At 34.0% G+C, this 27,000-nt stretch overlaps 1 protein-coding gene across 1 annotated transcript in view; it reads right to left on the reverse strand.

Moving 5' to 3' along the window:
- Positions 1-27,000, reverse strand: part of LOC129229738 (neuron navigator 3-like) — a 707,938-nt gene that overhangs the window by 329,665 nt on the left and 351,273 nt on the right. Inside the window, exon 8 of the mRNA XM_054864105.1 lies at positions 1,436-1,474. Within this exon, the coding sequence (XP_054720080.1) occupies positions 1,436-1,474 (39 nt within the window). The remainder of the gene's footprint in view (positions 1-1,435; positions 1,475-27,000) is intronic.

The raw sequence follows: 27,000 nt of genomic DNA on the forward strand, positions 1-27,000 counted from the left end.
ATGTTTTTGTGTGTGTATATGTGTAGGTGTCGGTATGTTTGCGTGTGTGTATGTGTGTGTATGTGTTTGTGTGTGTGTGTGTGTGTGCGTGTGTGTATGTATGCGTGTGTGTGTAGGACATGGATGCAACCTGGAGGCGGCTTTCGCTATAGGAGCAGCATCGTGAGGAGCCGGTCGACGGTGACAGGGTGCGGAGGTTGGCGGTGGGAAAATAAAAAGATAGGACATCAAAACCGTCAAATGAGAACAATAAGCAATCGTGATTGCTCAAAAATAATATAAAATTTAGTTAAAAAATAAAATAAATAAAACTGGTAAAAATTTCGTCTTCTCTGGTTTACAGTCCTTTTTAGAATCAACCTTTTTTTGACATAGCAGTGTTGCATCTTTTTAAATTTTATCTTTCAAGTTTGAATCAACTGGACTTCAGTAGGACTTTCATGAAATTTAAAAATGAGTACATACTGATTGTCTATCAGTCAAAGTATGAATTTTGTTCAAAATTTGCTCGCCTTATATTTTTTCAAGGTAAACAAATATTGAGAGAGTTTTGAAAAAATCAAAAAGAACTTAGTGAACTGAATGTAGTCTAAAAAATGCGTGAAAATACGACTGCAAAATTTCGGTGTGCCTCTTTTGTAAACAAATGGTTCGAATACTGTCTTTCCCCGCACCAGCCAGCATGCCGCAAAATTCGAGGTTCACCAGATTTTCAATAACACTTGCCTGATGATTACCGGTATGCAGGACAAAACGAGGTTGGAAAATATATTTAATTTAACACACTACACATATTCTTAACTATAAAAATAAGAAAAGTTTAATTTATCTTATAAATATTTACAAATTATTTAATTTCGTTAAAATATTAATTAACGATACCATTTTTTATTATTCTGATAATAAAAATCTAATTAGTCATAAATAATCTTATGCAAAAAAGAAACCGAAGCAAATATTTGTAGTCGTAAAATTAAAATATGTTATGATTGCACAAAGAATATAGTATAGCTATTCAGTAAACAAACTTACCGCTCGAAAAGGAATCTAAAATGACCTAAGAAAAAAATTAGAAGATTTGAGGGGGAAAAAAACTCCGAGGAAGTTAGAAATCCCCCTTTTTTTTCCAAACTGAACCCCGAATTAACTGACATGCTGGACAACCTTTTTTTTTTTTTTTTTGTTGATAAGTCGGCTGATGCCTGGTAAATATAGATACACTTTCATAATTGCAAGTAAATTAAAAAAAAAAAAAAAGATCTACATAAAAACCGTTATAATGTTTTTAACAATCAAAATTTAGTTCAAAAAATAGTTGAAACATTTGTTTGGAATATTCAGTCGAAATATTTAGTTGAAACATTTAGTTGAAACAATTAGTTCAAACATTTAGTTTAAGTTTCAAAGTAAAACATTTCAAATTCAAAATTCGTACTTGGAAAGCATATCATTGCCGATAGATGACGCCACCATGCTGCTTTTTACGATGGCCGCCGCTGTGTTTGCGTTCGCTTGGCTGCTGTTGGCGTTGTTTTTGGATGCAACGCTGGACGAGTTTTTCTGCGCTTGCTTGTAGCGCGATAAGTTGAAGAATAAGCTCAGAATTACTTTGAGGTTGCCTTCGCGAACGTCTGAAAAAGAAATGAGAAAAATTACACGAATTAAATACAACAACTATAGGAAGTCGGCAAAAAATGTTATTGAAGGAAAACGAAGATATAGAAATATTTGCAGGGGGGGGGGGGGGACCAAGAGCAGGGGTGTCCACCCTCTAACAGCAAGGGCGCACCCCCTTAAATATCGTAACCCCCAAAAGCAAGAGCCCCCCCTCCCAAATAAGAAATTTACCCCTCAACCGCCTCCCTAAAAATTTCAATGGCGCAGTCTGCGCCATGACCCATTAGGTGGGCACCCCTGCCAAGAGGAATCTTCTTCCCTGAAAGCCAAAATTATTGTATTAGTTCACAAGTTTCTGCAGGAAACATCGATTTTTTTTTAATTTAACGTAATTTTAAAATACCAATACTTTCTCTTTTTTGAGAAAAACCGGTATTTGGACTTGTTAACTGCTGTAATAAATTGAAAAACACAAAAAGAGAGAAATGGCCGAATAACTCAAAAGCAGGCTATTAGTTAGCTTCAAATGGATTTACTGCCTACTATTTCTTAATTCTGGATAACTATATACAGTGATGGGATTCAAATCATTCAAGAACTGGTACACTTGAAATGTTTTGTGATTTTTTACGGGGGAATAAGGATAAAATATTAAACATAAAATAATGAAATGTATAAAAAACAAGGGGGCTCAGCCCCCTGCTCGCTGACGCTCACCAACTCTAAAGATTGCTTTGCAATCTTTTTTATTCACAATGATTTAAATCGTCTATTAGAAAGAATCGAATTGAAAAACACGTTATGAGTTCCGTTACGAACAAAAGGAAAATCCCCCTCTTCCGCCCGTAGAAAATGGAATTTAAGAATAGAGCTCACAATTAGAACATAATTCCGCTCCGAATCAAAAACAAAAAAAAAAAAAAAAAAAGAAAAGAAAAGAAAAAAAAAAAAAAACTTGATTGAAATGCACACATTATCAATAAACTTGTATCAAGTTGCACAGCTTGGTGCTATGGGGCTCTAAGCATTGCAAAGCGGTCGTTTTGTACGTTTGAAAAGTTGGTTTCAAATTCGTGGTCTCTAGCAATATATTTTACTCAAACTCCAGGCTTGAATTGAATTGAGCCTAGGACTTTTTGCTAAAATAGAAACCTTTCTGCAGTTCTAATTAATTGAGAAAAACAACAACAACAACACTGCTTTATCTCTCTGATTCAGAAAAAAAAAAAAATCTTTCGAATGACATCGAACGTTAAGGGGGTCCGGGACACAAAAATCGTCAAATTTTGCAATTTTTTTTATCATGTAAAAAATTACTCCGTGTTTTTCTGCTTAAGAGGAGGTTTGAATCTTGTTTCTATCTTAAATAGAACGAAAGATATAATTATTTTTGTTTCATGCACCTAACTAATGTGTACTTAACTTTAAAACTTTAAACGCGTTTTTTCTCCATGATGCAATTTTTCCCGATTTCTTGCATTCAAACTCTTATAAGTCAGGAACCGATAAAGATCAAGTAATGAAACTTGGAGCATATATTTTTCAAACAGTTTACTTTAAATTTTATTCGTCGGATTTGAAAAAAAAAAAACGTTTACTGCAAAAATTACGATTTTTTTAAAAAAAAGTATCTTCGAATTTTTCGAAATTTTTCTTCAAATATTTTTTATTTTTATTGAATCAATATTTTTAAAATCGCCGAATAAAAATTAAAGCTTAGATATTTGTACGTAATTCATTGAAAAAAAATTGAAAATTGTTTAAGAATATTTTGAGTTATAGCAATTTAAAGCAACCCCATTTTTTATAAAAAAAACTAATTAAATTTAAATAAAAATTTTTCTTTTTTTCATATTTATGTTATGATTTTGCTTATTAAATAAATGGTGAATCAGTACAAAAAATTTCAAAACTCTAAAGTATATAATAAAAAAAATTTCAAAATGTGTCCCAGACCCCCTTAAGAAGTGTGATAAAACTTTCATCCCTTTAATAGGCAATTTACGTGAAATTTTAGCTTAAATAACTAACTACAAAAGAACTAATTCGAAATTTAAAATTAAAAAAAAAAACCCGGGGCTCGAAATAATGTTGTAAAAAATTTCAAGGCTGTAGGTGCTTTGCGGTCTTCTGTACGCAGGCCTACCACAAACAGAATTTCCTGATTTCTCTGAAGTTACTTATTTTTTAAATGTGTAGGTGGCCAGACGGTGGATTTTCGAGATGCAGAAAATCATCAGCGCCCATGTAGTATGATTATGAGGCATTTAATCCCTAGGGTATTCGTTTGGCTTAGAATTCCATTGGCAAAATTAAAGTTTTGCCGATGGAAAAGAGCAAATTTCGCATCAAAGAGAGCCCAAGTGCTTCCATCTGGTTTAAACTGGACGTCCAAATTATCCGTGCCATTGAAATCCGCGCCTTAATGATGGCACATGAAAAACTGGATGCCGTATCGGGAAACCGCACTAGGTCTGCTAAAGGTTAAAAAGCTTAAAACGCAGCCCCCATTAGACGAAAAAAATAAATTATTTTTTTATTATGTAGAGATAAACAAACTCAATTGAAAAACGCCTTTTTCAACTTCATTTAACTAAAAAAAAAGAAAAGAAAAGAAAGGAACTAATTCTTTTTTTAATATCTCCACATAGCGTTTCGGTGTTCACTAGCTCCTTCTAATTTCTTAAAACTAACTCGAGGATCATCTGCCGTGTGATTGTTATTGCTTCTACTGCCACTGTCTCCGTGTAGCAAAATCTTTTAGTGGTAATCCAACTAAGTTAATTACCATCATGTTAAAAATATTTTCGGTAGTCAATCTTACTTACAGTAATAATTTTGAAGATATTTCAGGCTTTTTTTGACATCTTTTTAAGACAGATATAACTTTGAAAGTTTCCTAAAAGTTTTCAATAAAATCTCTGTCCTCGTTTGCATCGATTTGGTGTTAGAAATTCCATAAAAATTGCTGAATATGTTTTTCTATCTTCAGGGGTGTCCACGGGGGGGGGGGGGGGGATGAATTATGGCGCAAATTGGCGCTATTGAAAAAAAATTTGTTGGGGAGGGGGGCGTTTAAATTTATTTATTTATTTATTTTATTCTCTTTATATTTCATTTTATTTATTTAGTTAGTTTATACGTGTGTCTGTCATTGGCGTAGCATTGAACTTTTCTAATAAAATAATAATAATAATAGTAATTATAATAATAAAAAATTCATTGATTAATAAATAAAAAAATATTTCAGAATGAGTGAAAAAAAAAAGAGAACTGAAAAATAAAAAAATCACTTACTAATATTAAAAGAAAATAAATAAAAAAGAGCTAAAAATTAAAAAAGGGAAAGTGTTGAATTTTTTTTTTTTTTTTTTGGAGGGGGGATTTGCGCTATTGAAATTGGGGGGGGGCACCTCTGTCTGTCTTTATATGCTGGTTTGCGAAACCTCAGAAATTTTAAACATCGGTACGCGAAGCTCTGAGAAGTTTTGAACATTCAGGGTCGACTTTTTAGCCGACCTTGAACCCAATGCACGCTGTAAATGACGTTTCACTGCTCGATACTACTTGCGACGGAAAAAACAGCAGCGTGATCGCTCAGTGCGCCCGTCATATGATCGAGCAGGATTCGAAACTATCATAATATTTTAGTAAATATCCGATATTGTGAAATACAGTGAAACCCGTGTATAACGATACTATCTATAACAATAACCTGTCTATAACAATTTTTCTTTTTTTCGGCCCTAGCAAAATGTCAGCATGAATAATCTAACTGTCTATAACGATAACCTGTCTATTACGATATTTTTTTTAGGTCCCAACTGTCTCGTTGTAGACAGGTTTTACTGTATATCGGAGATTTTGATATATATATCTGATATTTTTAATCAGTGGAAACTTAAGTCATTATACAGAAAATGCTTCCTCAAATCACTGTTGTTTATTTTCGAATGCTTCATTTTTATAATGCATCAATTTTAAAATTAATGCTTCTTTCATCATTTGCATTCATGAATATTCATTTTATATAAAAATTTACACTTTGAATGGCATTTAAGTGCAAATGTTATTTACAATCATTTGTAAAATTTGATTATTTAACCTGTTGGAAATAAAATGTAACATAACTGATACATTTCTATCAATTTTATTTGAATTACTTAAGCACTAGATGCTTTACACATGTTTCTTTGGTTAACTTGTTTCACGAATTTTATGTACTTCAGAAATAAAGAATATGCATTAGTAAGCATCCATTAAGACATTTTATTTTCTGTTCAATTAAAACTGTTACATTACCTATAGTTTTAATGAATAGAAAATGAAGAGGGAATATAATACTATTTACATTACATTAATGATACATTAATATGTTATATAAATACACTATACTTTCTATTTTTAATAATCTTTCTATTTTTAATAATAAAAGAATAAAATTAATATTAATGTAAAAGATTTATACAGTTAATTTTTATATTGCAAATGTCGTATTTCGAAAAAATAAATATCGAAAACATCATATTTTCAAAATAAATATCGGATATATATATCGTGATATATATCATGATATATATATATCGACCGATATATATCGAGAAAACCTGTAATCTAGATTTTCCTGATTTCTTTAAAAAGGATCATTTCATATCAAATGAACCAAAAAAAAAAAAAAAAAAAAAGGAAAAAAAATTGTTTTTCAACCTGACCAGTTCAGATTTTCATGACTTTGAGAAACCTACTCTTTTAACATCTTAAAGTGAGAAGAATTATTAAATAATCTATTATTCATAAATAATTAATTTTTGAAGTTCGTTAAAAACGCCTTTTTTTTAATTTGCCAGCAGTACTTTAATGTGTTACAACTCAAACTCTGTAGGAGTAACGAAATTGTGTACTTTTTCCCAAAAAGGTTAAAACTGAAAAATTATAAAAGAATTTCAAGATAGTGTCCGTTGAAAATTTTGGAAAAAAAAAATACGTGGTTTTCATGAATATATCCAGAAAATTTCAGGGTTTGACAATGAAGGAATTGCAAAGAAAAATAAAGAAGAAAAGAAAAAGTCCCATGTAAAGAATATAAAGGTAACGACACCAGTAACAGACATGCTTAAGACATCGCTCTCAGTTTAACTCAATTTTCTGATCCTTTCAGTGTATTTAGACTTTTTAAACTATTTTTCTCTCATGCAACAACTTCTCATCTAACATTTGGTTCTTCTGGATCCTCTGAATGAGTTAAATCTATTTTTATTTGCTTAATTTCGAAAAAATGTCCGAATGTCCGACCCCCAGTACCAGACACCGACAATTCTGATGATACCCAGTAATAGATAGGACGAGGAAAGGATAAGAAATGGACAGAATTCCCCTTTTCTCTTCAAATTGTGCAAGATTTCATTATTTTTAGACCTTAAACCTTATTAAGTTCAAATGAACATGAAACACCGGCAGACCTTGTGGTGGCTGTTCACAGGGGCGGCATTTCAGCATTTCATTTGGGGGGTCGAGTTTCTTAAATATGTATTACCACAGTGAAGTAACAAACACACATTAGCTAACAGGAAGTGGTCATAAAATCGGTTTAATATGAATAAAAATTAGTGCTTAGAAGCAATTAAAAATTCGATTCATTTTCTAATAAGTTATCATACAAAACATCTCGATACTGAAGTTTTTATACCTTTTGGAAAAGCTTTAATGCATGTTTTTTGGAATTCAGAAGAGCAGGGCATCGTCTTACTATCAGTGCCCAGTGTCGTGCTGTTTTGCCAGTACAGCCAAAATAGAAAAGGTTTTCTTTTTTTTTTTTTCTTTTGCCCATTGTGCTTCGAAAATATTTCTCTAACCAAACAAAAAACTTTCTCTACCAGCTGAGCTGATTGGAATAGTTAAAAAAAAATAATTGAAGTAACAAAGTTATGTATAAAAACACTTTTTATGTCTTGCTCTTCAAAATCACACAGGCAACTTCAAAAATTGCGAGGAGCTTAATTTTTCATCATTGAATAATCTAGTCTCGTCGGCGCTCTCAGCTTCAATGAGATGTCATCTACCACCAGCTCTGTTATTCACTATTCCAGGCTGAAGAGTCCGCAACAAGGACGGATCTGCAGTCTCTGGATGTGATAACTGGTCTATCGGTATATTGCCTGTAATTTTTTTTGCCTATTGATAAAAATTTTACTCATAATTGAAACATTTTATTTTTCGTTTTCAAAAAATCCAATCCAGATAATATAGAGTCAACCATGCAGAAAAATAACTATCATCAAATCTTGTGTTAATTTTATTCGAAAAACAATCTATTACTTCATACAAAATATTAAAAAATCAGTGTTTTACTTCACATCATCATGTGGGTTTTTCTTTTTTTAGCGCCTTTTTAAAATTGGCTCGGAGGAAGAATTTTTTTGAAAACGTTTCACTATTGATTGAAATATGCATCTATGTAAAATCTATTTTCAATTTCAATTGCAGATTGAACTATGGTAGTACGAACGCACAGATCAATTGTAGATTGAACTGTGGCTTGAATAGTCCGAAAATTAAGTGTGGCGGATTGAAGATGTTTTGATAGAGTAAAGCCTTTTTAAAACACTTTCGCAATAGAAACAAATTGAATAAAAATTCAAAGGAAGTCATACATGCTGACGGACATGAGCTTTTTCACCATTGAAAGAATCATTTTGCAATAATTCTCACAGTCGTCAAATCACTGCTTTGAAGTTATAGAGAAAGGTTTTTATGGTTTTAACTCTTGAAGACCATCTTGTGTCACTTCGAGATTGCATAACTATAGAGTCCCATAAAAGGTATTTGTTGATATGTTTTTTTTTTTTATTCAATAAGCACATGAATTTTTAAGAAGTTTCTATGAAAGCAGATAATGCATTGAGCAGCTGAAACGTGTTTCTAGCAAAAGAAAGCAATGAACACTCATTAAATAAATATACACTTAAAAAATGAGCGTAAAAGTGAATGTAAAATATCAAGGAATTTTCTTGAGAAAACCATGCAGCCACACCACTTTGCACGAGCCTCTCATATTGGACATACCATCGTTACACTGGGCACACAAGTATGAAATATTTAGCTGTGAAAACGCCAAAAAATACTTCGTTAATTTCTAAGTCATCATCCAAATAACGAAAAACACTTTTTCTTGTTTGGGAATGTGTCGAGATTCATCAAATAGTTACTGAGAACCAGCGAGATTTTTTTAATGAACATTGATTTCCGACTTACATAAATTGAATTCACCCATTTTCTATCATTCTGCTTAAAAAATTTGGGGGTGCGACCGCCCCCTCTTGACCCCCTATTTGCCGCCCCTAGCTGTTCATAACCTTCCATCATTGCCTTGTAAATACCCAACTGGCTCATAAAATTCACTCTGATAACACTAGACGGTTGCCCCGTATTAATGGGCCACAGCAACATCCGTTTTACCCGCCTAAAATTCTTATTATTTATATCCAAACGTATGAATAAATGTTACCGGACTCTTGGTCTATTACTGGTGTCGTTACCACTCTATTGTAATTAGGGAATTGTATTGTAGTTGTACTTGGGTGGTAACATACGCATCCTGGGAAAATTTTGCATAAAATGAGTTCTTAATTTATAGTAGTCATTTAATTTAAAGTTAATTACAACGATCGAATAAAGAATGAGTTATTTCTAAAAATTGTATGAACTTCATGTTTACGTAAGACATTTCAAGTTTTTTTGCGGGGTGAATTTTTTTTTTTTTTTGCGGTTTCCTGTATATATTTATGAAAATGCATGAAAACCAAATATTTTTTTCTCCAAAATTTTCAACGGACACGAAAAATTTTGGATTTTTTCAGCTTTAACATTTTCGGAAAAAATTACACAACTTCGTTGCTCCTACAGAGTTCGAGTTGTAACACATTAAAGTACTGCTGGCAAATTTAAAAAAAAAAGGCGTTGTTTTAATGAATTTCAGAAATGAATTATTTACGAATAATATATTATTTAATAATTCTTATCAGTTTAAGAAGTTTAAGATGTTAAAAGAGTAGGATTTCTGAAAGTGTCATGAAAATTTGAACTGGTCAGGTTCAGAACCAATTTTTTCTTTTCTTTTGTTCATTTGATATGAAATGATCCTTTTTAAAGAAATTGGAAAAAATCTCGATCACAGGGTTCACCGATATATATCGGTCGATATATATCATGATATATATCACGATATATATATATCCGATATTTATTTTGAACTTTTCATAATATTTTCGATATTTATTTTTTCAAAGCACGACATTTGCAATATAAAAATTAACTGTATTAATCTTTTACATTAGTATTAATTTTATTCTTTTTTTTATTAAAAATACAAACGTATAGTGTATTTATATAACATATTGTAAAGGATCCGCTGCAACTTCCACTTTCTTGAAATGAAGACACAGTTCTTGATAAAAACACAGGAGCTTTATTTACACTATGTACAGGAGAAATCGTTAACAACTGCTAAATTAATCATCAGCAATTAAGCAAATATCACTCAACACCGTAAACTTAACGGTTACACACGTATTTACTTCCAAATACGAAAACAACACAGCGAAATGCCTCGCAATAAACAGAGCAAATACGCTCTCAGTTCGAATTCTCAATCGAAACTGAACTTTTTATCACGCGGGACGCCTTTATAAACATCGAAAGAAATCTCTCAAATATTCCAAACGCTTCTGGAAAATAGTAGACCGTTATCAAATTTTATCAATGAACAAAAAAAGAAATACGGGGGTTGTATACTTTAGCCATATGTATAGGGGTTGTATATTCATTACGGGAAACTATTTACAGGTTACGTTACTACAATAATTACTATTTACAGGATTTGTAACAATATAAATGTATCATTAATGTAATGTAAATAATATTATATTCCCTCTTCATTTTCTGTTCATTAAAACTATAGGTAATGTAACAGTTTTAATTGGTTAGAAAAAAAAAACATGTCAATCGATATACTAATGCATATTTTGGGGGGGGGAAGGGGGGGGGGTTCATCATCAATTACAACCCGGGTGACAGCCATACTAGGAGCGCTACTTTTTACTTCTAACTGTGAATTGAGCAGTAACGTACCTTTCGAAGTGACTCCTTCGATAGACACCCCCAATTCTCCAATGTAGGAGAGACAGGAAGTGATGTTCTCCACCTGAAACAGAGAAAAAACAACTCATTTAATGTTTGATAATTTACCTTTATACAACAAACAAAACTACAGAAAAAAAAACACCTTTAAAAATCCTCTGAAAAAATTTCAATAGTTCAGTCAGCAGTCTATACCACGATCCCCAGATCCCACAACCAGACATCTTTCGAACCAATATGGGTTCCCATTCAAAAAACAGTAGAAGGTTCAAATTTACAGAAAACAAATTTCGGATGATCAAACAATTGCATATGCGTGAATTCAATTGTACAATGAGGTCATCTTCCGAAACATAAAAAAAAAGAACGTTTAGTCTAATGGGAGTTGTTTCCTTCAGTCAGAAGGACTACTTTTAGTCACTGAAGTTGATAGAATGAGCAGAAGAACTAACATGGACCCAGAAAATACTTTTATTTTCCGAACTGTTATTTTTTAATTAAGTTTTTTAAGTGTCCGATTTTTCAAACAAGGTGTCGTCTTTATGACGTCACAAATGATATACTTTGGCGCATTCTACTGGCGCACTGAATGATTATGCTTGCTGTCTACCGCACTTCCAGGTTATGATAATTCTGAAGCGAATTAAATGTTGCGCTTTACGCTCGCTATCAACCATATCGTAGCCACTACATATGAGTGAAGAAGTGAATGTAGCATTGCCATCTGCGCTAATGGCAACAGTGAATGGCATTTCGTCATTTGTGATGTCATGCGCAGAAGCGTAAAAAATGAAAATGAGTCTGCGCACCAAATAAAATATTTTTAAAAAATATTACTTTAATTTAACTTTGTCACATTTGCTAAAAAATTGTCAAATCCTATGTTTTTAAGCATGCTCTTTCAGAAAAAAAAATACTTTTAAACTTTCGGAAACGACCCCCATTGCTAAAACTAAGATTAAATAAAAAGATTCTGATGTATTGATTAAATAACCTTTTGCGGTAAAAATAGATACATATTAAAATATTGTAGCAATTTCAAAAAACGTGACAAACCTGCAAATGACACGAAAAATCCTCGTAGTTTAGGCACTCCACACGCCTTTGTATGCAAATCGAACGGAATCCAGAGGGCAGTGGATTCATCGCCAAGACAAATATTAGCTCGCCAACACCCAGACAGCTGTTTTAAAGGGGGGGGGAGCACACCAGCAGAAGTAAGGAATCATTTCGCTAAAAGTCAACACGAGAAGATCTTCCTTATTGATTCGCGCTGAGAAAGAGACGTTTGTGAAAACATCATTTTCAGACAGTGATGGTTTGCTTTGTGGGGATTGGGGGGGGGGGGGGCAGGTATTTCGTGCGAGTGGAAGGGTGTTACTCGGTAAATGATATAAAAAGGTGATAGGTCTGAGTGAAAGACAGGAAAAGGTGATTGATAGATCGTAGTTGTTTCAAATCTGAAGTGTGATTTCTGCAGAGTTCAAAAGGAACCACGATTAATTTACGTGGCAGTGGCGCAGCGAAGGGGTGTGGGGGTGAAAACGTCCCCCCCCCAAGAGCCTTTGGTTCCAACTTAAATGCAAGTTCTAATACAGTAGTTTATGCATATGAAAGGGGTGTTTTGATCAAAATCCCCTTCAGAAGATTTTTTTACTTCCTTTACAAAAAAGGAAGTATTGTATTCGTGTAACAAAATTTCACTCAAAAATTGATCTTAATTTCCATTTTACTCACCCCCGAATGAATTTTGAGTTTTTTTTTCGACTCGACCACACGCGGATAAGAGCCTAAGAACCAGGGCTGTGGAGTCGGAGTCGGAGTCGAAGAGTCGGAGTCGGACTGATTTTGGCGTAAAGGAGTTGGAGTCGGAGTCGGTAGAAAATATGCCGACTCCGACTCCGACTCCGGTCTACTTTTTTTTCTTTAATTTTCGCTGACTCTCCTGGCATTTTTTGAAAAACTGACTACCAGTTGATTCGATTACATGTATAAAAGCCTACTAATAAGAAAACAACTGTCATTAATAACCAGCTGGCTTGACTGTTCATCGAATTTTCTGTAATAGCGACCTACGTTGTTCCCTAGTTTGCTTGTTTTTCAACATTCTTGAAATAATCGCAACTGTGAGCACGGTTTTCTTACCTAACATTTTATATTTTTTTAATCACTTTAAAACAACAATAATAAAATTTTTTAAAATCACTTTAAAACAACAATAATAACATTTTTTTTACTTCGACCTCAGTTATAAAATTGTAAAAGGAATGTACCCCTTGAGCAAGTTGGAGCCCGTAGTTCGAGAGGTATCTTACGGTGTTCTGTAATTCAACTTAGTGTTGGCGTGCAAAGGCGCAAATCTAAAAGACATGATAAAATATATCTGTCTTTTCAATTTAAGGACAACATCTACAAGCTTGATTCTCAACAAAAGTATGAAATAGAACAAATATCTTGGTTACAACACTCAAATAATTGCAGTTAATCTTAAAATCTTCATTTCAAGATTAATTCTAAAGCAGCCAGTAAAATTAAAATTAAAAATTGAATAATTATAGGAAAAAGAAAAGCTATTTGTACAAAGCTGTATATTGCCGCATTTTCTGTAAAATTTTCTCCAAGCGTACATGTACCCCATATTTTCCCTCAATACAAGTATAGTGCCTTATTTTCGTTGAAATTTTATAGATGAAATATAATTTCAAATTTATTGGGGATTTTTTTTTCAGAATTAAAGAATGTGTATTGTTTTTATAAACTCTGAAATATACTTGAGGTGTCACCCACCAGATGGATCTCGGCCGGAGCGGACCGCCCTCGCTCTAGAAAGGTTTTTTGACTTAGCAAAAAAAGCGTTTTTGAAAATCACACGATTTGATCAACATCTATTCGTTAAACATTAATCGGGAGCAAGTTAAACCTTTTCAATTTTTTTTAACAATAGGATGATTATGTGATTTCAATTTTAAAATCGTAATTATTGGAACAATTTGATTTTCAAATTCAATTTCTGACGTTGTATGCTTCTTAATTTTACAAAAAAAATACAGCGCTTACATTTCATAAGAAACAAATTAATATTTCAATCTCTGTATAGAGGTTTTCCTCCCTTCTCATGAGGGGGATAGGGGTTGAATTGAAAAATAAATAAATAAAAAAGCCGGAGTCGGAGTCGGAGTTGGAGTCGGGTGTTTCGAAACCCCGGAGTCGGAGTCGGAGTCGGCTATTTTCCTTCCGACTCCGCAGCCCTGCTAAGAACGTAGACCCCCGAAATATCCATTTAGACGATTCCCGAGTTAATTACAACGAGTTTTCTCGTGACTTCTGTATGTACGTGTGCGGATGTTCGTTGCATATCTCAAGAATGGTATGTCTAGAAAGTTGAAATTCGGTACGTAGACTCCTAGTGGGGTCTAGTTGTGAACCTCCCCTTTTGGTTGCATTCGGGTGTTTCTAAAGGGGTTTTTTTGTCTCTTTGGCGGGGATATCATTGTTAATTTCGATGTAAACTCAAGTGGTGTTATAATTTGGCGGACACTTGGCGATATATCGCCAGTATTTTGGTCGCCAAATTTTATCACCAACTTCGCCACAAATTTGGGCATTATTTTTCATTTATTTATTTTTTAAAATATGGTTTTAATTTGGCCACTGTTGGTGATATTTAGAGAGTAAACTATTGAATCACATTAAAAATGCCAATTATGGGGAAATGCCATTAAATTGGAGTAAAAGGAAGTCATGTGATGCACACATCAGCTCGTTTTATCAAAAAATTCCCTTCAGGAGATTTTTTTTAATCAAAAAATCCCCTTCAGAAGGTATTTTAGATTAAAAAAAAGCAGCCCCCCCCCAGGGTATTTTTGATCGAAAAAACCTCTCCAGAAGGGTTTTTTTTTCATGAAAACCTCACCAGAAGTTTTTTTTTCCATTAAAGTATCCCTCCAGAAGGGTTTTTTCATGAAAAAACAATCCTCCAGAAGGTATATCTGGATGCGCCCCCCCCCCCCCCAGTGGTAAGTAGTAATACCATAACCTTAGTGCAGAAACAATGAAACAAAATATGGTAGAAACTCGTTTATCCAGACTAACTCGGACCAAAGGCACACCGGATAAATGGAAATTCCGATAATCCGGGTAATATACAGAACATTCTTTTTTAGCAGACATACCTCGTATTACAGCAAAAAACTATGCTTTGTAACACAACTACATAGGATTGTTACTCCCAAACACTTTATCATTTATAGTTGGACGGCTATAGTGTCGGACTGACACTCCAAATATGCTATGTTGTTAATTAGATGACTATGATTTATTGCACGACCTATGCAGGAGTTGCAGATTTAATCAAAATAAAGAGAGCGAATATTTGGCGCACTAATTAATTCCGTTCTGCCTATCGTAATTTAGAATTATTATTTAAGTGAATAAATGTATATTTTTTTCAACTCAACAAATTTGAAAAACCGGAGATCCCGATAAACGGGGGCTGGATAAATGTGGTTATATTGTAATACTAGTGGCACCCGCACGGCTTTGCACGTAGTGGAAAATGAAAAGGTCATTCGGTTCGCCTGTATCTTAACAAATAATAGATGACGAATTTCTCGCCAATTGGCTATATTCATTTGCTTGCCTATGTTGCGATTCCACGTTATGATAATTCCGTAATGTATTCGTCCACGTTGTGATTATTTCCTCGGGAAAATTTTCTTAAAATTGGAATATAAAAGGAACAAAATCGAATTCTCAAAAAATCGCTTCGAAGTGCACACCTCCATGCTATAAACTAATTCTGTGCCAAATTTCATAAAAATCGGCCGAACGGTTTAGGCGCTATGCGCGTCACATAGATCCAGACAGACAGAAATCCTGACAGACAGACAGATTTTCAGCTTTATTATTAACTAGTGGCACCCGCACGACTTCGCCCGTAATAGAAAAATTAAAGGTCTTTTGGTTTGCCCGTATATTTACAAATAATGTATGGTGAATTTTCTTGTCAATTGGCTTGTACCGACGTTACAGTTCCACGTTATGATAATTTCGTATCTCGCCAATTGGCTTGTGCCCATGTTACGGTTCCACGTTATGATAATTTCGTAATTTATGACAGTTTTTTTTTCTTAAAATTGGAATAAAAAAAGGACCACATCGAATTTTCGAAAAATCGCTTCGAGGTGCACAGCCCCATGCTACAAACTAACTTTGTGCCAAATTTTATGAAAATCGGCCGAACGGTCTAGGCGCTATGCGCGTCACAGACATCCAGACATCTAGACATCCAGTCATCCTGACAGAGAGACTTTGAGCTTTATTATTAGTAAAGAAGATAACTAGTGGTATCAGCACGGCTTTGCCCGTAATAGAAAAATTAAAAGGTCTTTTGGTTTGCCTGTATATTTACAAATAATGTATGGTGAATTTTCTCGCCAATTGGCTTGTGCCCATGTTACGGGTCCACGTTATGATAATTTCGTAATTTACTCGTCCATCTTATGATAATTTTGTTCTTAAAATTAGAATAAAAAAAGGACCACATCGAATTTTCGAAAAACTGCTTCGAGGTGCACACCCCCATGCTACAAACTAACTTTGTGCCAAATTTCATGAAAATCGGCCGAACGGTCTAGGCGCTATGCGCGTCACAGAGATCCTGACAGACAGAGATCCGGACGCATTTAAGCATACGGTACTCGAATTTGGACATGTGAATAACACTCGCTCTTCATTGGTCGAATCGTCTGTCAATCAATCGCCTTTCGCTGGAAGTGAACTGAGAACGTTAGGTTCGAATGTAAACATCGTGTTATAAGCTGTTTATTGAGTTGTATATTTGAGAAATAAATTGTTTTGTTGAGATATAAATTGTTTTGCTATCTTTTTATGTTTCTCGAAAGCATAGTGGCCGCAATTTTGCTCTGATTTCAAAAAGAAGGTTATGTTTGAGCGGCTACTATTTTGTTGTTTACATTGTGGATTTCTGTTGCTTGCGATTCGAGTATGCTTCTTTATTACCTTTTTCTTTAATGAATTTTATGCATAAGTGGCGTTTTGTTTTACGCATGGATTGGATCATTAAGAATACTCACTTTTATCTTATTGTTCGATCATTACTAAGGTGAAGTTTGCTACAAAATAATGTTATAATAAATTTTTTCCAAAGTTACTATGAATCGTTATACCAACTGAAACTCGAGTGATGCAATAACTAGAAGCAAATTTAAAAGAGACATTAAAAAGACGATGATTTAAAGGCCAGCAAAATAGCTCAGAAAAGTTAAGTGGAATAGTTTGCTGGACAAACATATCCTTTATAGTATATTTAATTTCTGTTCTACGCTGTCACATACTTTAATGCTGATTTAAAACATCAAGTTACAGTTATTATTATTATCATAGTAATTATTTTCATAGGAACATTTTTTTTCAGTCAAGCATAAGCAAAAAATAACCATAATTGCTTAAATATAAAAAATAACTTCTTTTTCTGTTTTAATTGCATTTTATAAGAAATTTTATATATAATTTTGATGTTTAGCTGTGTTTCCCTTTGTCAATTAAAACATTTTGCAATTGATTGATTCAACAATAATTTAAAATATTTTAACACCAATGGCAAGTTTTGTACTAATAAATCCTGGAATACATCACTCTGTAGTTTAACAGTTCAATTAATCAAAATTTACTTTGAAATATAAATATATACATAAATTAGCCATAAATAATTGTTTTTTAATCATTTATTAACACTACAAATCTATAGAAAACATAGCTGCACAATTTAATTTACACGTTCATAACATGTTTAAAAAAATCTTTGAAAAAAAAAGGTATTCAAAGTTCAATTAAGTATTTTAAAAAAAGGACGAAGGAAAAAAAAAACTTACCAGCAAACGAACTTTTGACCTGATGGGCATGAATTTCTCGTGTTCCACTTAGTATTTGTTTTCTTTCCAAATTCTTGGACCAAAGTATCTATGTCCACCATGGACGTTACGTTACTTCCTATTTAAGATATTTTCATCATTTTCTACAATAATATTGTGAAACTTAGCAGGTAGTTGTTCGCTTTTTATTTTCATGGAGAACGAGAGCGAATCCATATCGGCCATCTCAGAACAACATGGCGCGCGTTTCAGCGGCGGCGGCGCGAAAGGCAATTGATTGACAGACGATTCGACCAATGAAGAACGCGTGTTATTCACATGTCCAAACTCGAGTACCGTATGCTTAAATGCGATCCGGACAGAGAGACTTTCAGCTTTATTATTAGTAATAATAATAAAGATAAAGTAATGGTGAAAAAATACCTTTTAAATTGATAAATCGAAAGCCTCGAAAATTTCGATCATTTTCAAAGTCTAAAGTTTCACGAACAGCCTCCAAAAATATGTATGCCTTTTATTTTTTACTAGTGGTACCCGCACGGCTTCGCCCGTAATAGAAAAATTAAAAGGTCTTTTGGTTCGCCTGTATTTACAAATAATGTATTGTGAATTTTCTCGTCAATTGGCTTGTGCCCATGTTACGGTTACACGTTATGATAATTTCGTAATTTATGATAGTTTTTTTTCTTAAAATTGGAATAAAAAAAGAACCACATCGAATTTTCGAAAAATCGCTTCGAGGTGCACACCCCCATGCTACATACTAACTTCGTGCCAAATTTCATGAAAATCGGCCAAACGGTTTAGGCGCTATGCGCGTCACAGACATCCTACAGATATCCTACAGACAGCCAGACATCCAGACATCCTCCGGACAGAGAGACATTCAGCTTTATTATTAGTAAAGAAAATTAACCGGTCCTATAATTATTCTTCTTTACTAATAATAAAGCTGAATGTCTCTCTGTCTGGAGGATGTCTGGATGTCTGTAGGATATCTGTAGGATGTCTGTAGGATGTCTGTGACGCGCATAGCGCCTAAACCGTTCGGCCGATTTTCATGAAATTTGGCACGAAGTTAGTATGTAGCATGGGGGTGTGCACCTCGAAGCGATTTTTTGAAAATTCGATGTGGTTCTTTTTTTATTCCAATTTTAAGAAAAAAAAAACTATCATAAATTACGAAATTATCATAACGTGTAACCGTAACATGGGCACAAGCCAATTGGCGAGATACGAAATTATCATAACGTGGAACCGTAACATGAGTACAAGCCAACTGACGAGAAAATTCACAATACATTATTTGTAAATACACGCGAACCAAAAGACCTTTTAATTTTTCTATTACGGGCGAAGCCGTGCGGGTACCACTAGTTAGAGAATATTTCCTGAACTTGAAAAAATGTCGTCATTAAATAAAACTCTTTGCTCAGCATATTCAGAGTATCATAGAACGGATCAAACAAAGTTTCAGTTTTCACATTCGTTCAGGCAATGTTTCAGCTCAACTTAAATCGCCATTTTTTTAACAGCCCATTCTTCCAAGCTCTGCAAAAAAGACCTGAATAAGAAAAACGTAATGAAATTTAATATACGCCGCCCCCTTTTCTCTTTTTCAATGTGCATACTCACGTTTGAAAGGCGCAAGAGATCTTATTAAAAACGCAAAAAAAAAAAAAAAAAATCTCTGCTATTCTTCAGCATGCTTTTTTTTAAAAAAACATTCTTTTATGCTTTTCGCCTTTTTTCATTATCTTTAATGGGATTGATTTTCTTTTGCCATGATTTCTTTTACAGAAAAAAGCAAAGCTGACCATTCCCTTCCTCCTTCAGATCACTCGGCAAAGTTTTGACGAGTAGTATGTAAATTAAAGACTCGCATAGAAGCAAAACTTCGGAGTCGAAGGATTTATAATTTCAGGAGTCGGAATCGGGAGTCGAAGGTTTTAAATTTAAGTGTCGGAGTCGGTCGTTTTATCTATAACCCTGACAGGGCTTTTGAGTATGAGTTGAAGTCATTTAATCGGAGTCTAATTGACTTTGGGGTAAAAGAATCGGAATCAAAGGGTTCAAAATTTCAGGAGTCGGAGCCGGAGTTGAAGGATTTAAAATTCCAAGGGTCGAAATCGGTCATTTTGATTGCAACTCTGCCAGGGTTACCGAGAAGGAGCGGCAGTTGTTTCGTTGGATTCGGATTGATTTTGGGGTTGAAGAGTCGGAGTTAAAGGGATTAAAATTTCAGGAGTCGGGGGGTCGGGAGTCGAAGGCTTTAAATTCCAAGAGTCGAGGTGGTCATTTTGACCGCAATTCCTCCAGGGCTATCGAGTAAGAGTGGGAGTCTATTAGTCGGAGTCGAATTGACTTTGGGGTAAAGGAATCGGAGTCAAAGGATGTAAATTTTCAGGAGTCGGAGCTGGAGTTGATGGCTTTATATTCCAAGAAAGCAGGAGTTGGTCATTTTTTCTGCAACTCTGCCTGGGTTACCGAGTAAGAGTAGGCGTCGGATTGATTTTGGGTAAAAGAGTCGGAGCTGAAGGGTTTAAAATTTCAGGAGTCGGAGCTGGGGTCGGGAGTCAAAGGCTTTAAATTCCAAGACTCGGAGTCTGTCATTTCGACCGCAACTCTGCCAGGGTCACCGAGAAGGAGCGGCAGTTGTGGCGTCGGAGTCGGATTGATTTTGGGATAAAAGAGTCTGAGTCGAAGGGTTTAAAATTTCGAGATTCGGAGCCGGGGGTCGAAGACATTTTATTCCAAGAGTCGGAGTAGGTCATTTTGACTGAAACTCTGCCAGAGTTACCGAGTAAGAGTAGGAGTCGTGGAGGCAGAGATTGGATTGATTTGAGGTAGAGGAGTAGGAATAGAAGTAAGTTTCAGGAGTCGGAGCCAGTCATTTTCATTCCGACTCTGCAGCCTTGCATAAAACAACTTCATTAGCTGATTTCAATACATCATTAATTTATGTGCTCATAGTAAAGTCCTGCTTTAAATTACAAAAAGGATAATACATTTAAACCCGGTTTCGAAGAACAAATAATTAAGCTATATATTTAAAAATCTAATTAGTTCACCTGAATTCCTGTTTTACTTATGATTTTGTTTTTAAATTTTTTTCTATTCGACTAATTTTTTTTCTAAATCTTTAAAAAAAGGCTTCAAAAGCTAAACATTTCTAATCAGTGAGCCCAATCATTTTTTTTCCTTGCGACATTCTACTTTTTTTTTCCACCTATTTTGAAATTTTACTCCTTTCAATTACAACTAATAGCCCTCCCCCCCCCCAGTTGGTAAGTTCATCCTTATTCCATTTTTAATAAAAGATATCTTCTCAAATTTTCTATGAACGTTAAATAATTTTGCTGTTAATTAATTTGCATTTCTCTTGGGGATATTATCGAAAACATTTCGTGATGCAAAAAAGGTTTCATCATTTAAAAAACGTATCCCCATTAATTAGCTGATATTTCTCAAATATTTTTAGTTGAATAAAGTTATTTGTACTGTTTTGGCAATAGTCTGATCTGAAAGTTTGGATACAGTGAACACTTTGTTGTAGATAATATTTCAATGGGGTCTCTAAGATACATTATAATGGGGTTCAACTACAGATAACTTGTGTAAAATTATTGATAACAGGAACAGCATAGTAGAGATGGAAAATATCTGGAAGTTTTCAGGCAATGGAAAAACAGCGCTTTTCCCCTTTTTTTTTTTTTTAAATTAACATTAGAAAAAATGAAAAATTTGATTTTTTACAAATTAAAATATAGTTCAATAGCTACATTTTCTTAGGGGGTACAAAGTATTCTGGGAGGGTAAGAAGTAATTTGCAACAGTTTTTTTTTTTTTTTTTTTGCATGTTTGGGTTTTGCCATTTTTTGGCTTAATTTTACTGTACTATTAGGAAAAGCTGATCTACAAAGATGATTTAGTTCAGTGTTGCCAACTTGTATTGTAAAAAAAAGTACAAAACGTATATCATAACCTTGCCAGAAGAGTGTAGCATTCGGTCCCCTACACACAGGCGACCGGAAACCAAATTTTTGGTAAAGGGAAGGGAAAGGGGATTCTCAATTTGCCAAATAAGACTGAATTTCACCAAATGTGACAAAAATAAATAAATAAATAAATAATAATAATAAATAAAAAAATATTTAAAAAAAACCACGTGCATGCTTGCATATATACATACATACATACCTACATTTTTTGTAAAAATACAGTCAACTCTCGATAACTCGAAGTCCCAAGAAACCGGCTAATACGTTCAAATTATTGGTAATTCGAGTTATGGGAAGTTTTCACAGCAGTTGGGACCCGATGAAAACTTTGAGATAAAGAAATATTCGAGATTTAAACTTCGAGCTATCGAGATTCGACTGTATCTTAGGTATCTTTAAAAAATTAATTGCAACATTGCAATACTGTTTCAATTTTCTAAATCGTCAGCCAAAATTTGTTGAATAAGAAATGTTTTGGGAGGTCACGCAGATCTCCCATGGTTTTCCGCCGGGTCAACTACAGTTTCTTTTTAAGTCAAATTACATTTAAGAATATGAAGTATTCCGATTTACCCTAACTTATCATAAGTAAGTAATAACGGAACTATATAAAAACATTAAAATACGCATCAAATCTACAACCAATAACATTTTTAGAAACGAAGGAAAAACAAAGTAGAAAATCTACCTATAAAACAGGGGCGCACCCTCTAAACATCGTAAAGATCCCCCCCCCAAAAAAGGGAAAAATAACCCCTCAAAACACCCCTCCCCTAAAAATTTCAATGGCGCAGTCTGCGCCATGACCCACCTAGGTGGGCACCCGGTATATAATAAACTTCGAAGCAACGAATACGGAAAATGAAAAAGAAAAAAGTGTTTATTCCAACCTAGATCTGCCCTTTCAGTTTAATGAAACCCTCTCTTGGGCAAAAGTGATAACAAAAGAACAAAAAAATCTTTGTTCGTCGGCTAAACTCTGTCATTAGCTGTTTACTCATACGGCGATGGTTTTGCTGATGAGAGAGCTATTCGTTCCATCCGCCTTTTTTTATTCTTCCTTCAGTTTTCCGGAAGAGCTCATATTCGTCAGAAAACTTTTTCGCAACGACTTGCGGTAGACTACCACAACAAAGGGGATAAAGCCACCAATCATTAAGGTGAAATGGGTCATCACTTGAGCAGCGCCCTGTTCTTGGAAGAAGTGGATCGAGCAAATGATGGGGCAGAGTTTTGGAGATGGAAGAGTGGTCATGTGGTGTTTCGTGTATCATCCTTGACTCATATAAATTAATTCCAGTATTTCTGTCACTACGACAGTTGTGTTGTTTTCTGTTGAAAGAAGTTGAAATCTAAAAAAAAAGTCTCTACATTGTGACGCATCATCGGTGGGTCAGTTAAACGTAGCGCTTCTAAATTGTGTAACGTAGCGTGCCAAGTTAAAAATTTTGTTTTTCGCTGCAGCTTGATGTAAGGCTGTAACAGGGGTGCCCCCTTAAGAGCAAGGGCACCCCCCCCCCGTTTTTTCGCAAAGACCCCCCTTCCCCAAAAGCAAGAGCCGACCCCTCCCAAAAATAAGAAAAAGACCCCTAAAAACACCTCCCATCCCCCACCCCCCCAAAAAAGAAAATTGTAAGAAAGAAAAGAAAAAAGAGCACATTATTTACAGTTTCAAAATTTTATATCCATTAAATGGCAAAAACGTATGTGGTTCTTATCCTTTACAATTCGGCCAGAGAGTGTTAAGTACACTGAAAACGGTACAAAACAATCTTTTTTGATTCCAGAGGTGCCTCAAACGAAAATTTTTGGAAGGAGGAAAATTCTGAATTTTCCGAATAAAATTATAATTTTACCGAATGATAAAATACGAGCATGCACGCATATCGTTTATATATAACATGTCTGAAGAAACTTAAAGCATCATAAAAACAATTTAAAAAAAAAAAAAAAAAAATCGTGTTGCAACATCGCTACCAAATTTGCCAAGTAAGAAAATTGTTTGAGAGGCCACAGTGACCTCCCGTGATCTCTTATCGGGGCGCTCCTGTTTAACTTAGAAAACTTAAAGCAGCTGTCGGGGGCACTCCAACTCAAATTTTTAGGAGGGCGAAAATTCTCAGTTTTCCGAACGGAACTTCAAAAATTTCCAAATGGAACTCCAAATTTCGTCGAACGCGGAAAATTTTGCCGAATCAGACAAAATTTCCCGAATAAGAAAAATGGGCTTTATAGACCTTAGAGCAGGAATTGTAAATGGAGGGAGCAAGTTCATTTATTGACTTAGCAAAAGCTTAGGCAAAGAGCTCAAGTCACTAGTCACGTGACTTAATGAATGGTTGACTCGCTTTGTTTGAAACTAGCGAAAGAAACCTGATTTCTTCCAATGCTTCACTTTAAAATGTATCACGTGATTTGGTGTCTTTGTTTCACGAATGAAAGTCAATTTAGTTAGTCTCCCTCCATTTCATCTCTTCTCGATGGTATAGACACAGTGCACAGCATTTTTTTTTAAAGGACAAATTGATGTTTTCCAATTGTAAGGCTCAAGTGCTTGTCGTCGAGATTCCTCGGCTTCAGACCCTAAAGGATTATGACTTCATTTTCAATAATTCATTTAATTGCTCCCCGTGAATATGGATGTTGCTGCCATCTGCTCGCTACGCCACGAGAAATTACGCACTTATCCGCGAAATTTATGATAATTATGAGTGTTCGTTGCCACGTCTAATTAAGAATGGAGACAGCTGGCCACCAACCATGTCTATATTAAGAATCTACTGTCATGATACATGTTGAGAACGTAATGCTCCCCATTATTTAACAAAATAAAGATGTCACTCTTACAAGTGAAATCTCGTTGGTTTTTACTGATAAAATGTGTCTATATTTCGATGTAAGCTTAATCGAAATATAGACACATTTTATCAGTTGTAAGCTTACAGTAATTGTTAAGCTTACATCGAAATATAGACACATTTTGTCAGTAAAAACCAACGAGATTTCACTTGTAAGAGTGACATCTTTATTTGTTAAATAATGGGGAGCATTACGTTCTCAGCATGTATCATGACAGTAGATTCTTAATATTGAGCCATTCCATTTCAGATCAGGCAGGGCCTGTTACATGAACATCACCGATTTTTTTTGAAAAATTTACAGAAGTTACAACTAAGGAATGTGTGAAATATCCCAAAAGAAGTTGTTTGCAAGAAAAATTTTTTTTCTTCAGGATACAGCCTACTAAAATTCTGCACAAAATCGGCCATTTGGAAAAAAAAAAAAACAGCAAAACACTCCATTTAAATTGGACACTATTTCAGAAATATTTTAACTGTTTGAATAATTATTTTTTCTAAAAACAAATAAGGACCCATATATCCTCTAGACATCATTTTTGAAAATTTAGTTAGGTTTTTTTATTAAAAAAAAATATTTTTGTGTCGAAAAATCCGCATTTTTACCGATTTTATGAATTTTTTTCTCCATGTAAAAAAAAATTTTTTTACTAAACGGTGATGACAGTCTAAAGCCCTTTTTGATAGTTTCATAGCATATTTTATTATAATCCTTAGATGCATGCAGCCTTGGAAATAAAATTTGAAGTTTTTCAAAAATTAGCGATTTTTAAAGTGAGATTACTCAAAAAATCCATTTTTTAAAAATCTAAAAATTGGCTCACTTGAACCCCTTTCAATGCTGAACATGTGGATATACACTGCATCCCGTATCTTTTCTCAGAAAATGTTTTATGATTTTTTAAAAGTGACCTTATCATCCATGGCATGCATGTAAAATAAAAATGTCCATAATATCAGTCACTGAAATTCTGATTATATTAATGCCTAATAGCTACAATAATGGTGTACTTTATCAGTAACAGCTAAAGTCATTCCTTTTTCTTGTTTCAATATTAGTTTATTTTGTCTCCAAAGCTATGCAGCATTCACCGTTACTTACATATGCCGCAACGAATCACATTTTTCTCTTTCAATTACAACGTGCGACTCAATTACATCACAGGGGAAAAGATACAAGATCGAAGGGAAGAACAGTAAAATGCATTTAAAATGATTAATTTTAATTTCGTGCTTTGGTTGTCTTTGATGACTGTTGTCCCAGAGTTTTTTGATCCTACCTCGTATGATTACTTTTGTGCATGAGTACAAGTATACTAAATTTAAAACGCAAAACTCACCTATAGCTTAAGAATTTAAAAAGCCCACCTGTTTTAATGAGAGAAGTAATCAATTGAAGATGGTTGTAAGTTGAAGTAACCAAACAGATCTCACCAAAGGTAGCTTTTATAGCCAGGGATCCAATTATGAGGAGATAACATTTCCGGGCTCCAATTTCTAACAAAAGAAGTGTAGGAGCCCTATAGTCTTCAGAAGTTTTTTTAATACTTAAGTAGCCTTTTTTCGGTCAAAATGTTAAAATTTCAGTGAAATAAACAAGGGGAAGTATGGGAGCTCAGCTCCCATAACAATTACGTCCTGATCAGCAGAAAAATGTATTTATACAGCGAAGTCAGATGGTCACCAAAGGCTCTTCTATAATTATGCGCAGAGTCATACAAAAAGACGAATTGACTGGGTCATCAAAAGCGGTTTATTACATGTATATTATTAAAAATCCATCAGATTTTAGTTGTTGCTGATAAATTTCACCATTATTGTAGCTATTAGGCATTAATATAATCAGAATTTCAGTGACTGAAATTATTAAACATTTTTATTTTACATGCATGCCATGGGCGATAAGGTCACTTTCAAAAAATCATAAAACATTTTCTGGAAAAAACAAGGGATGCGGTGTATATCCACTTGTTTAGCATTAAAAGGGGTTCAAGTGAGCCAATTTTTAGATTTTTTAAAAATGGGTTTTTTGAGTACTCTCGCCTCAAAAATTGTTAATTTTTGAAAATTTTCAAAATTTCAACTTTTATTTCTAAGGCTGTATGCATCTAATGATTATAATAAAATATGCTATGAAACTATCATATAAGGGCTTTAAACAACCATCTCCGTTTAGTTAAAAAAAAAAAAACTTTTTTTTTTTCATGGAGAGAAAAAATCATAAAATCAGTAAAAATGCAGTTTTTTCGACGCAACGATAATTTTTTTCTCTATCAAAAAACCTAACTAAATTTTCAAAAACGATGTCTAAATGAATATACAGGTCCTTATTTATTTTTAGAAAAAGTATTATTCAAATAGGTAAAATACTTTTGAAATAGAGTGTCCATTTCAAATGGAGTGTTTTGCTGATTTTTCCAAAATGGCCAATTTTGCAAGGAATTTTAGTAGGCTGTATTTGAAGAAAAAACATTTTTCTTGGAAAATCCTTTTGGG

The sequence above is a fragment of the Uloborus diversus genome, chromosome 9 (assembly GCF_026930045.1).
Source record: "Uloborus diversus isolate 005 chromosome 9, Udiv.v.3.1, whole genome shotgun sequence".
Classification (NCBI taxonomy): Eukaryota; Metazoa; Arthropoda; class Arachnida; order Araneae; family Uloboridae; genus Uloborus; species Uloborus diversus.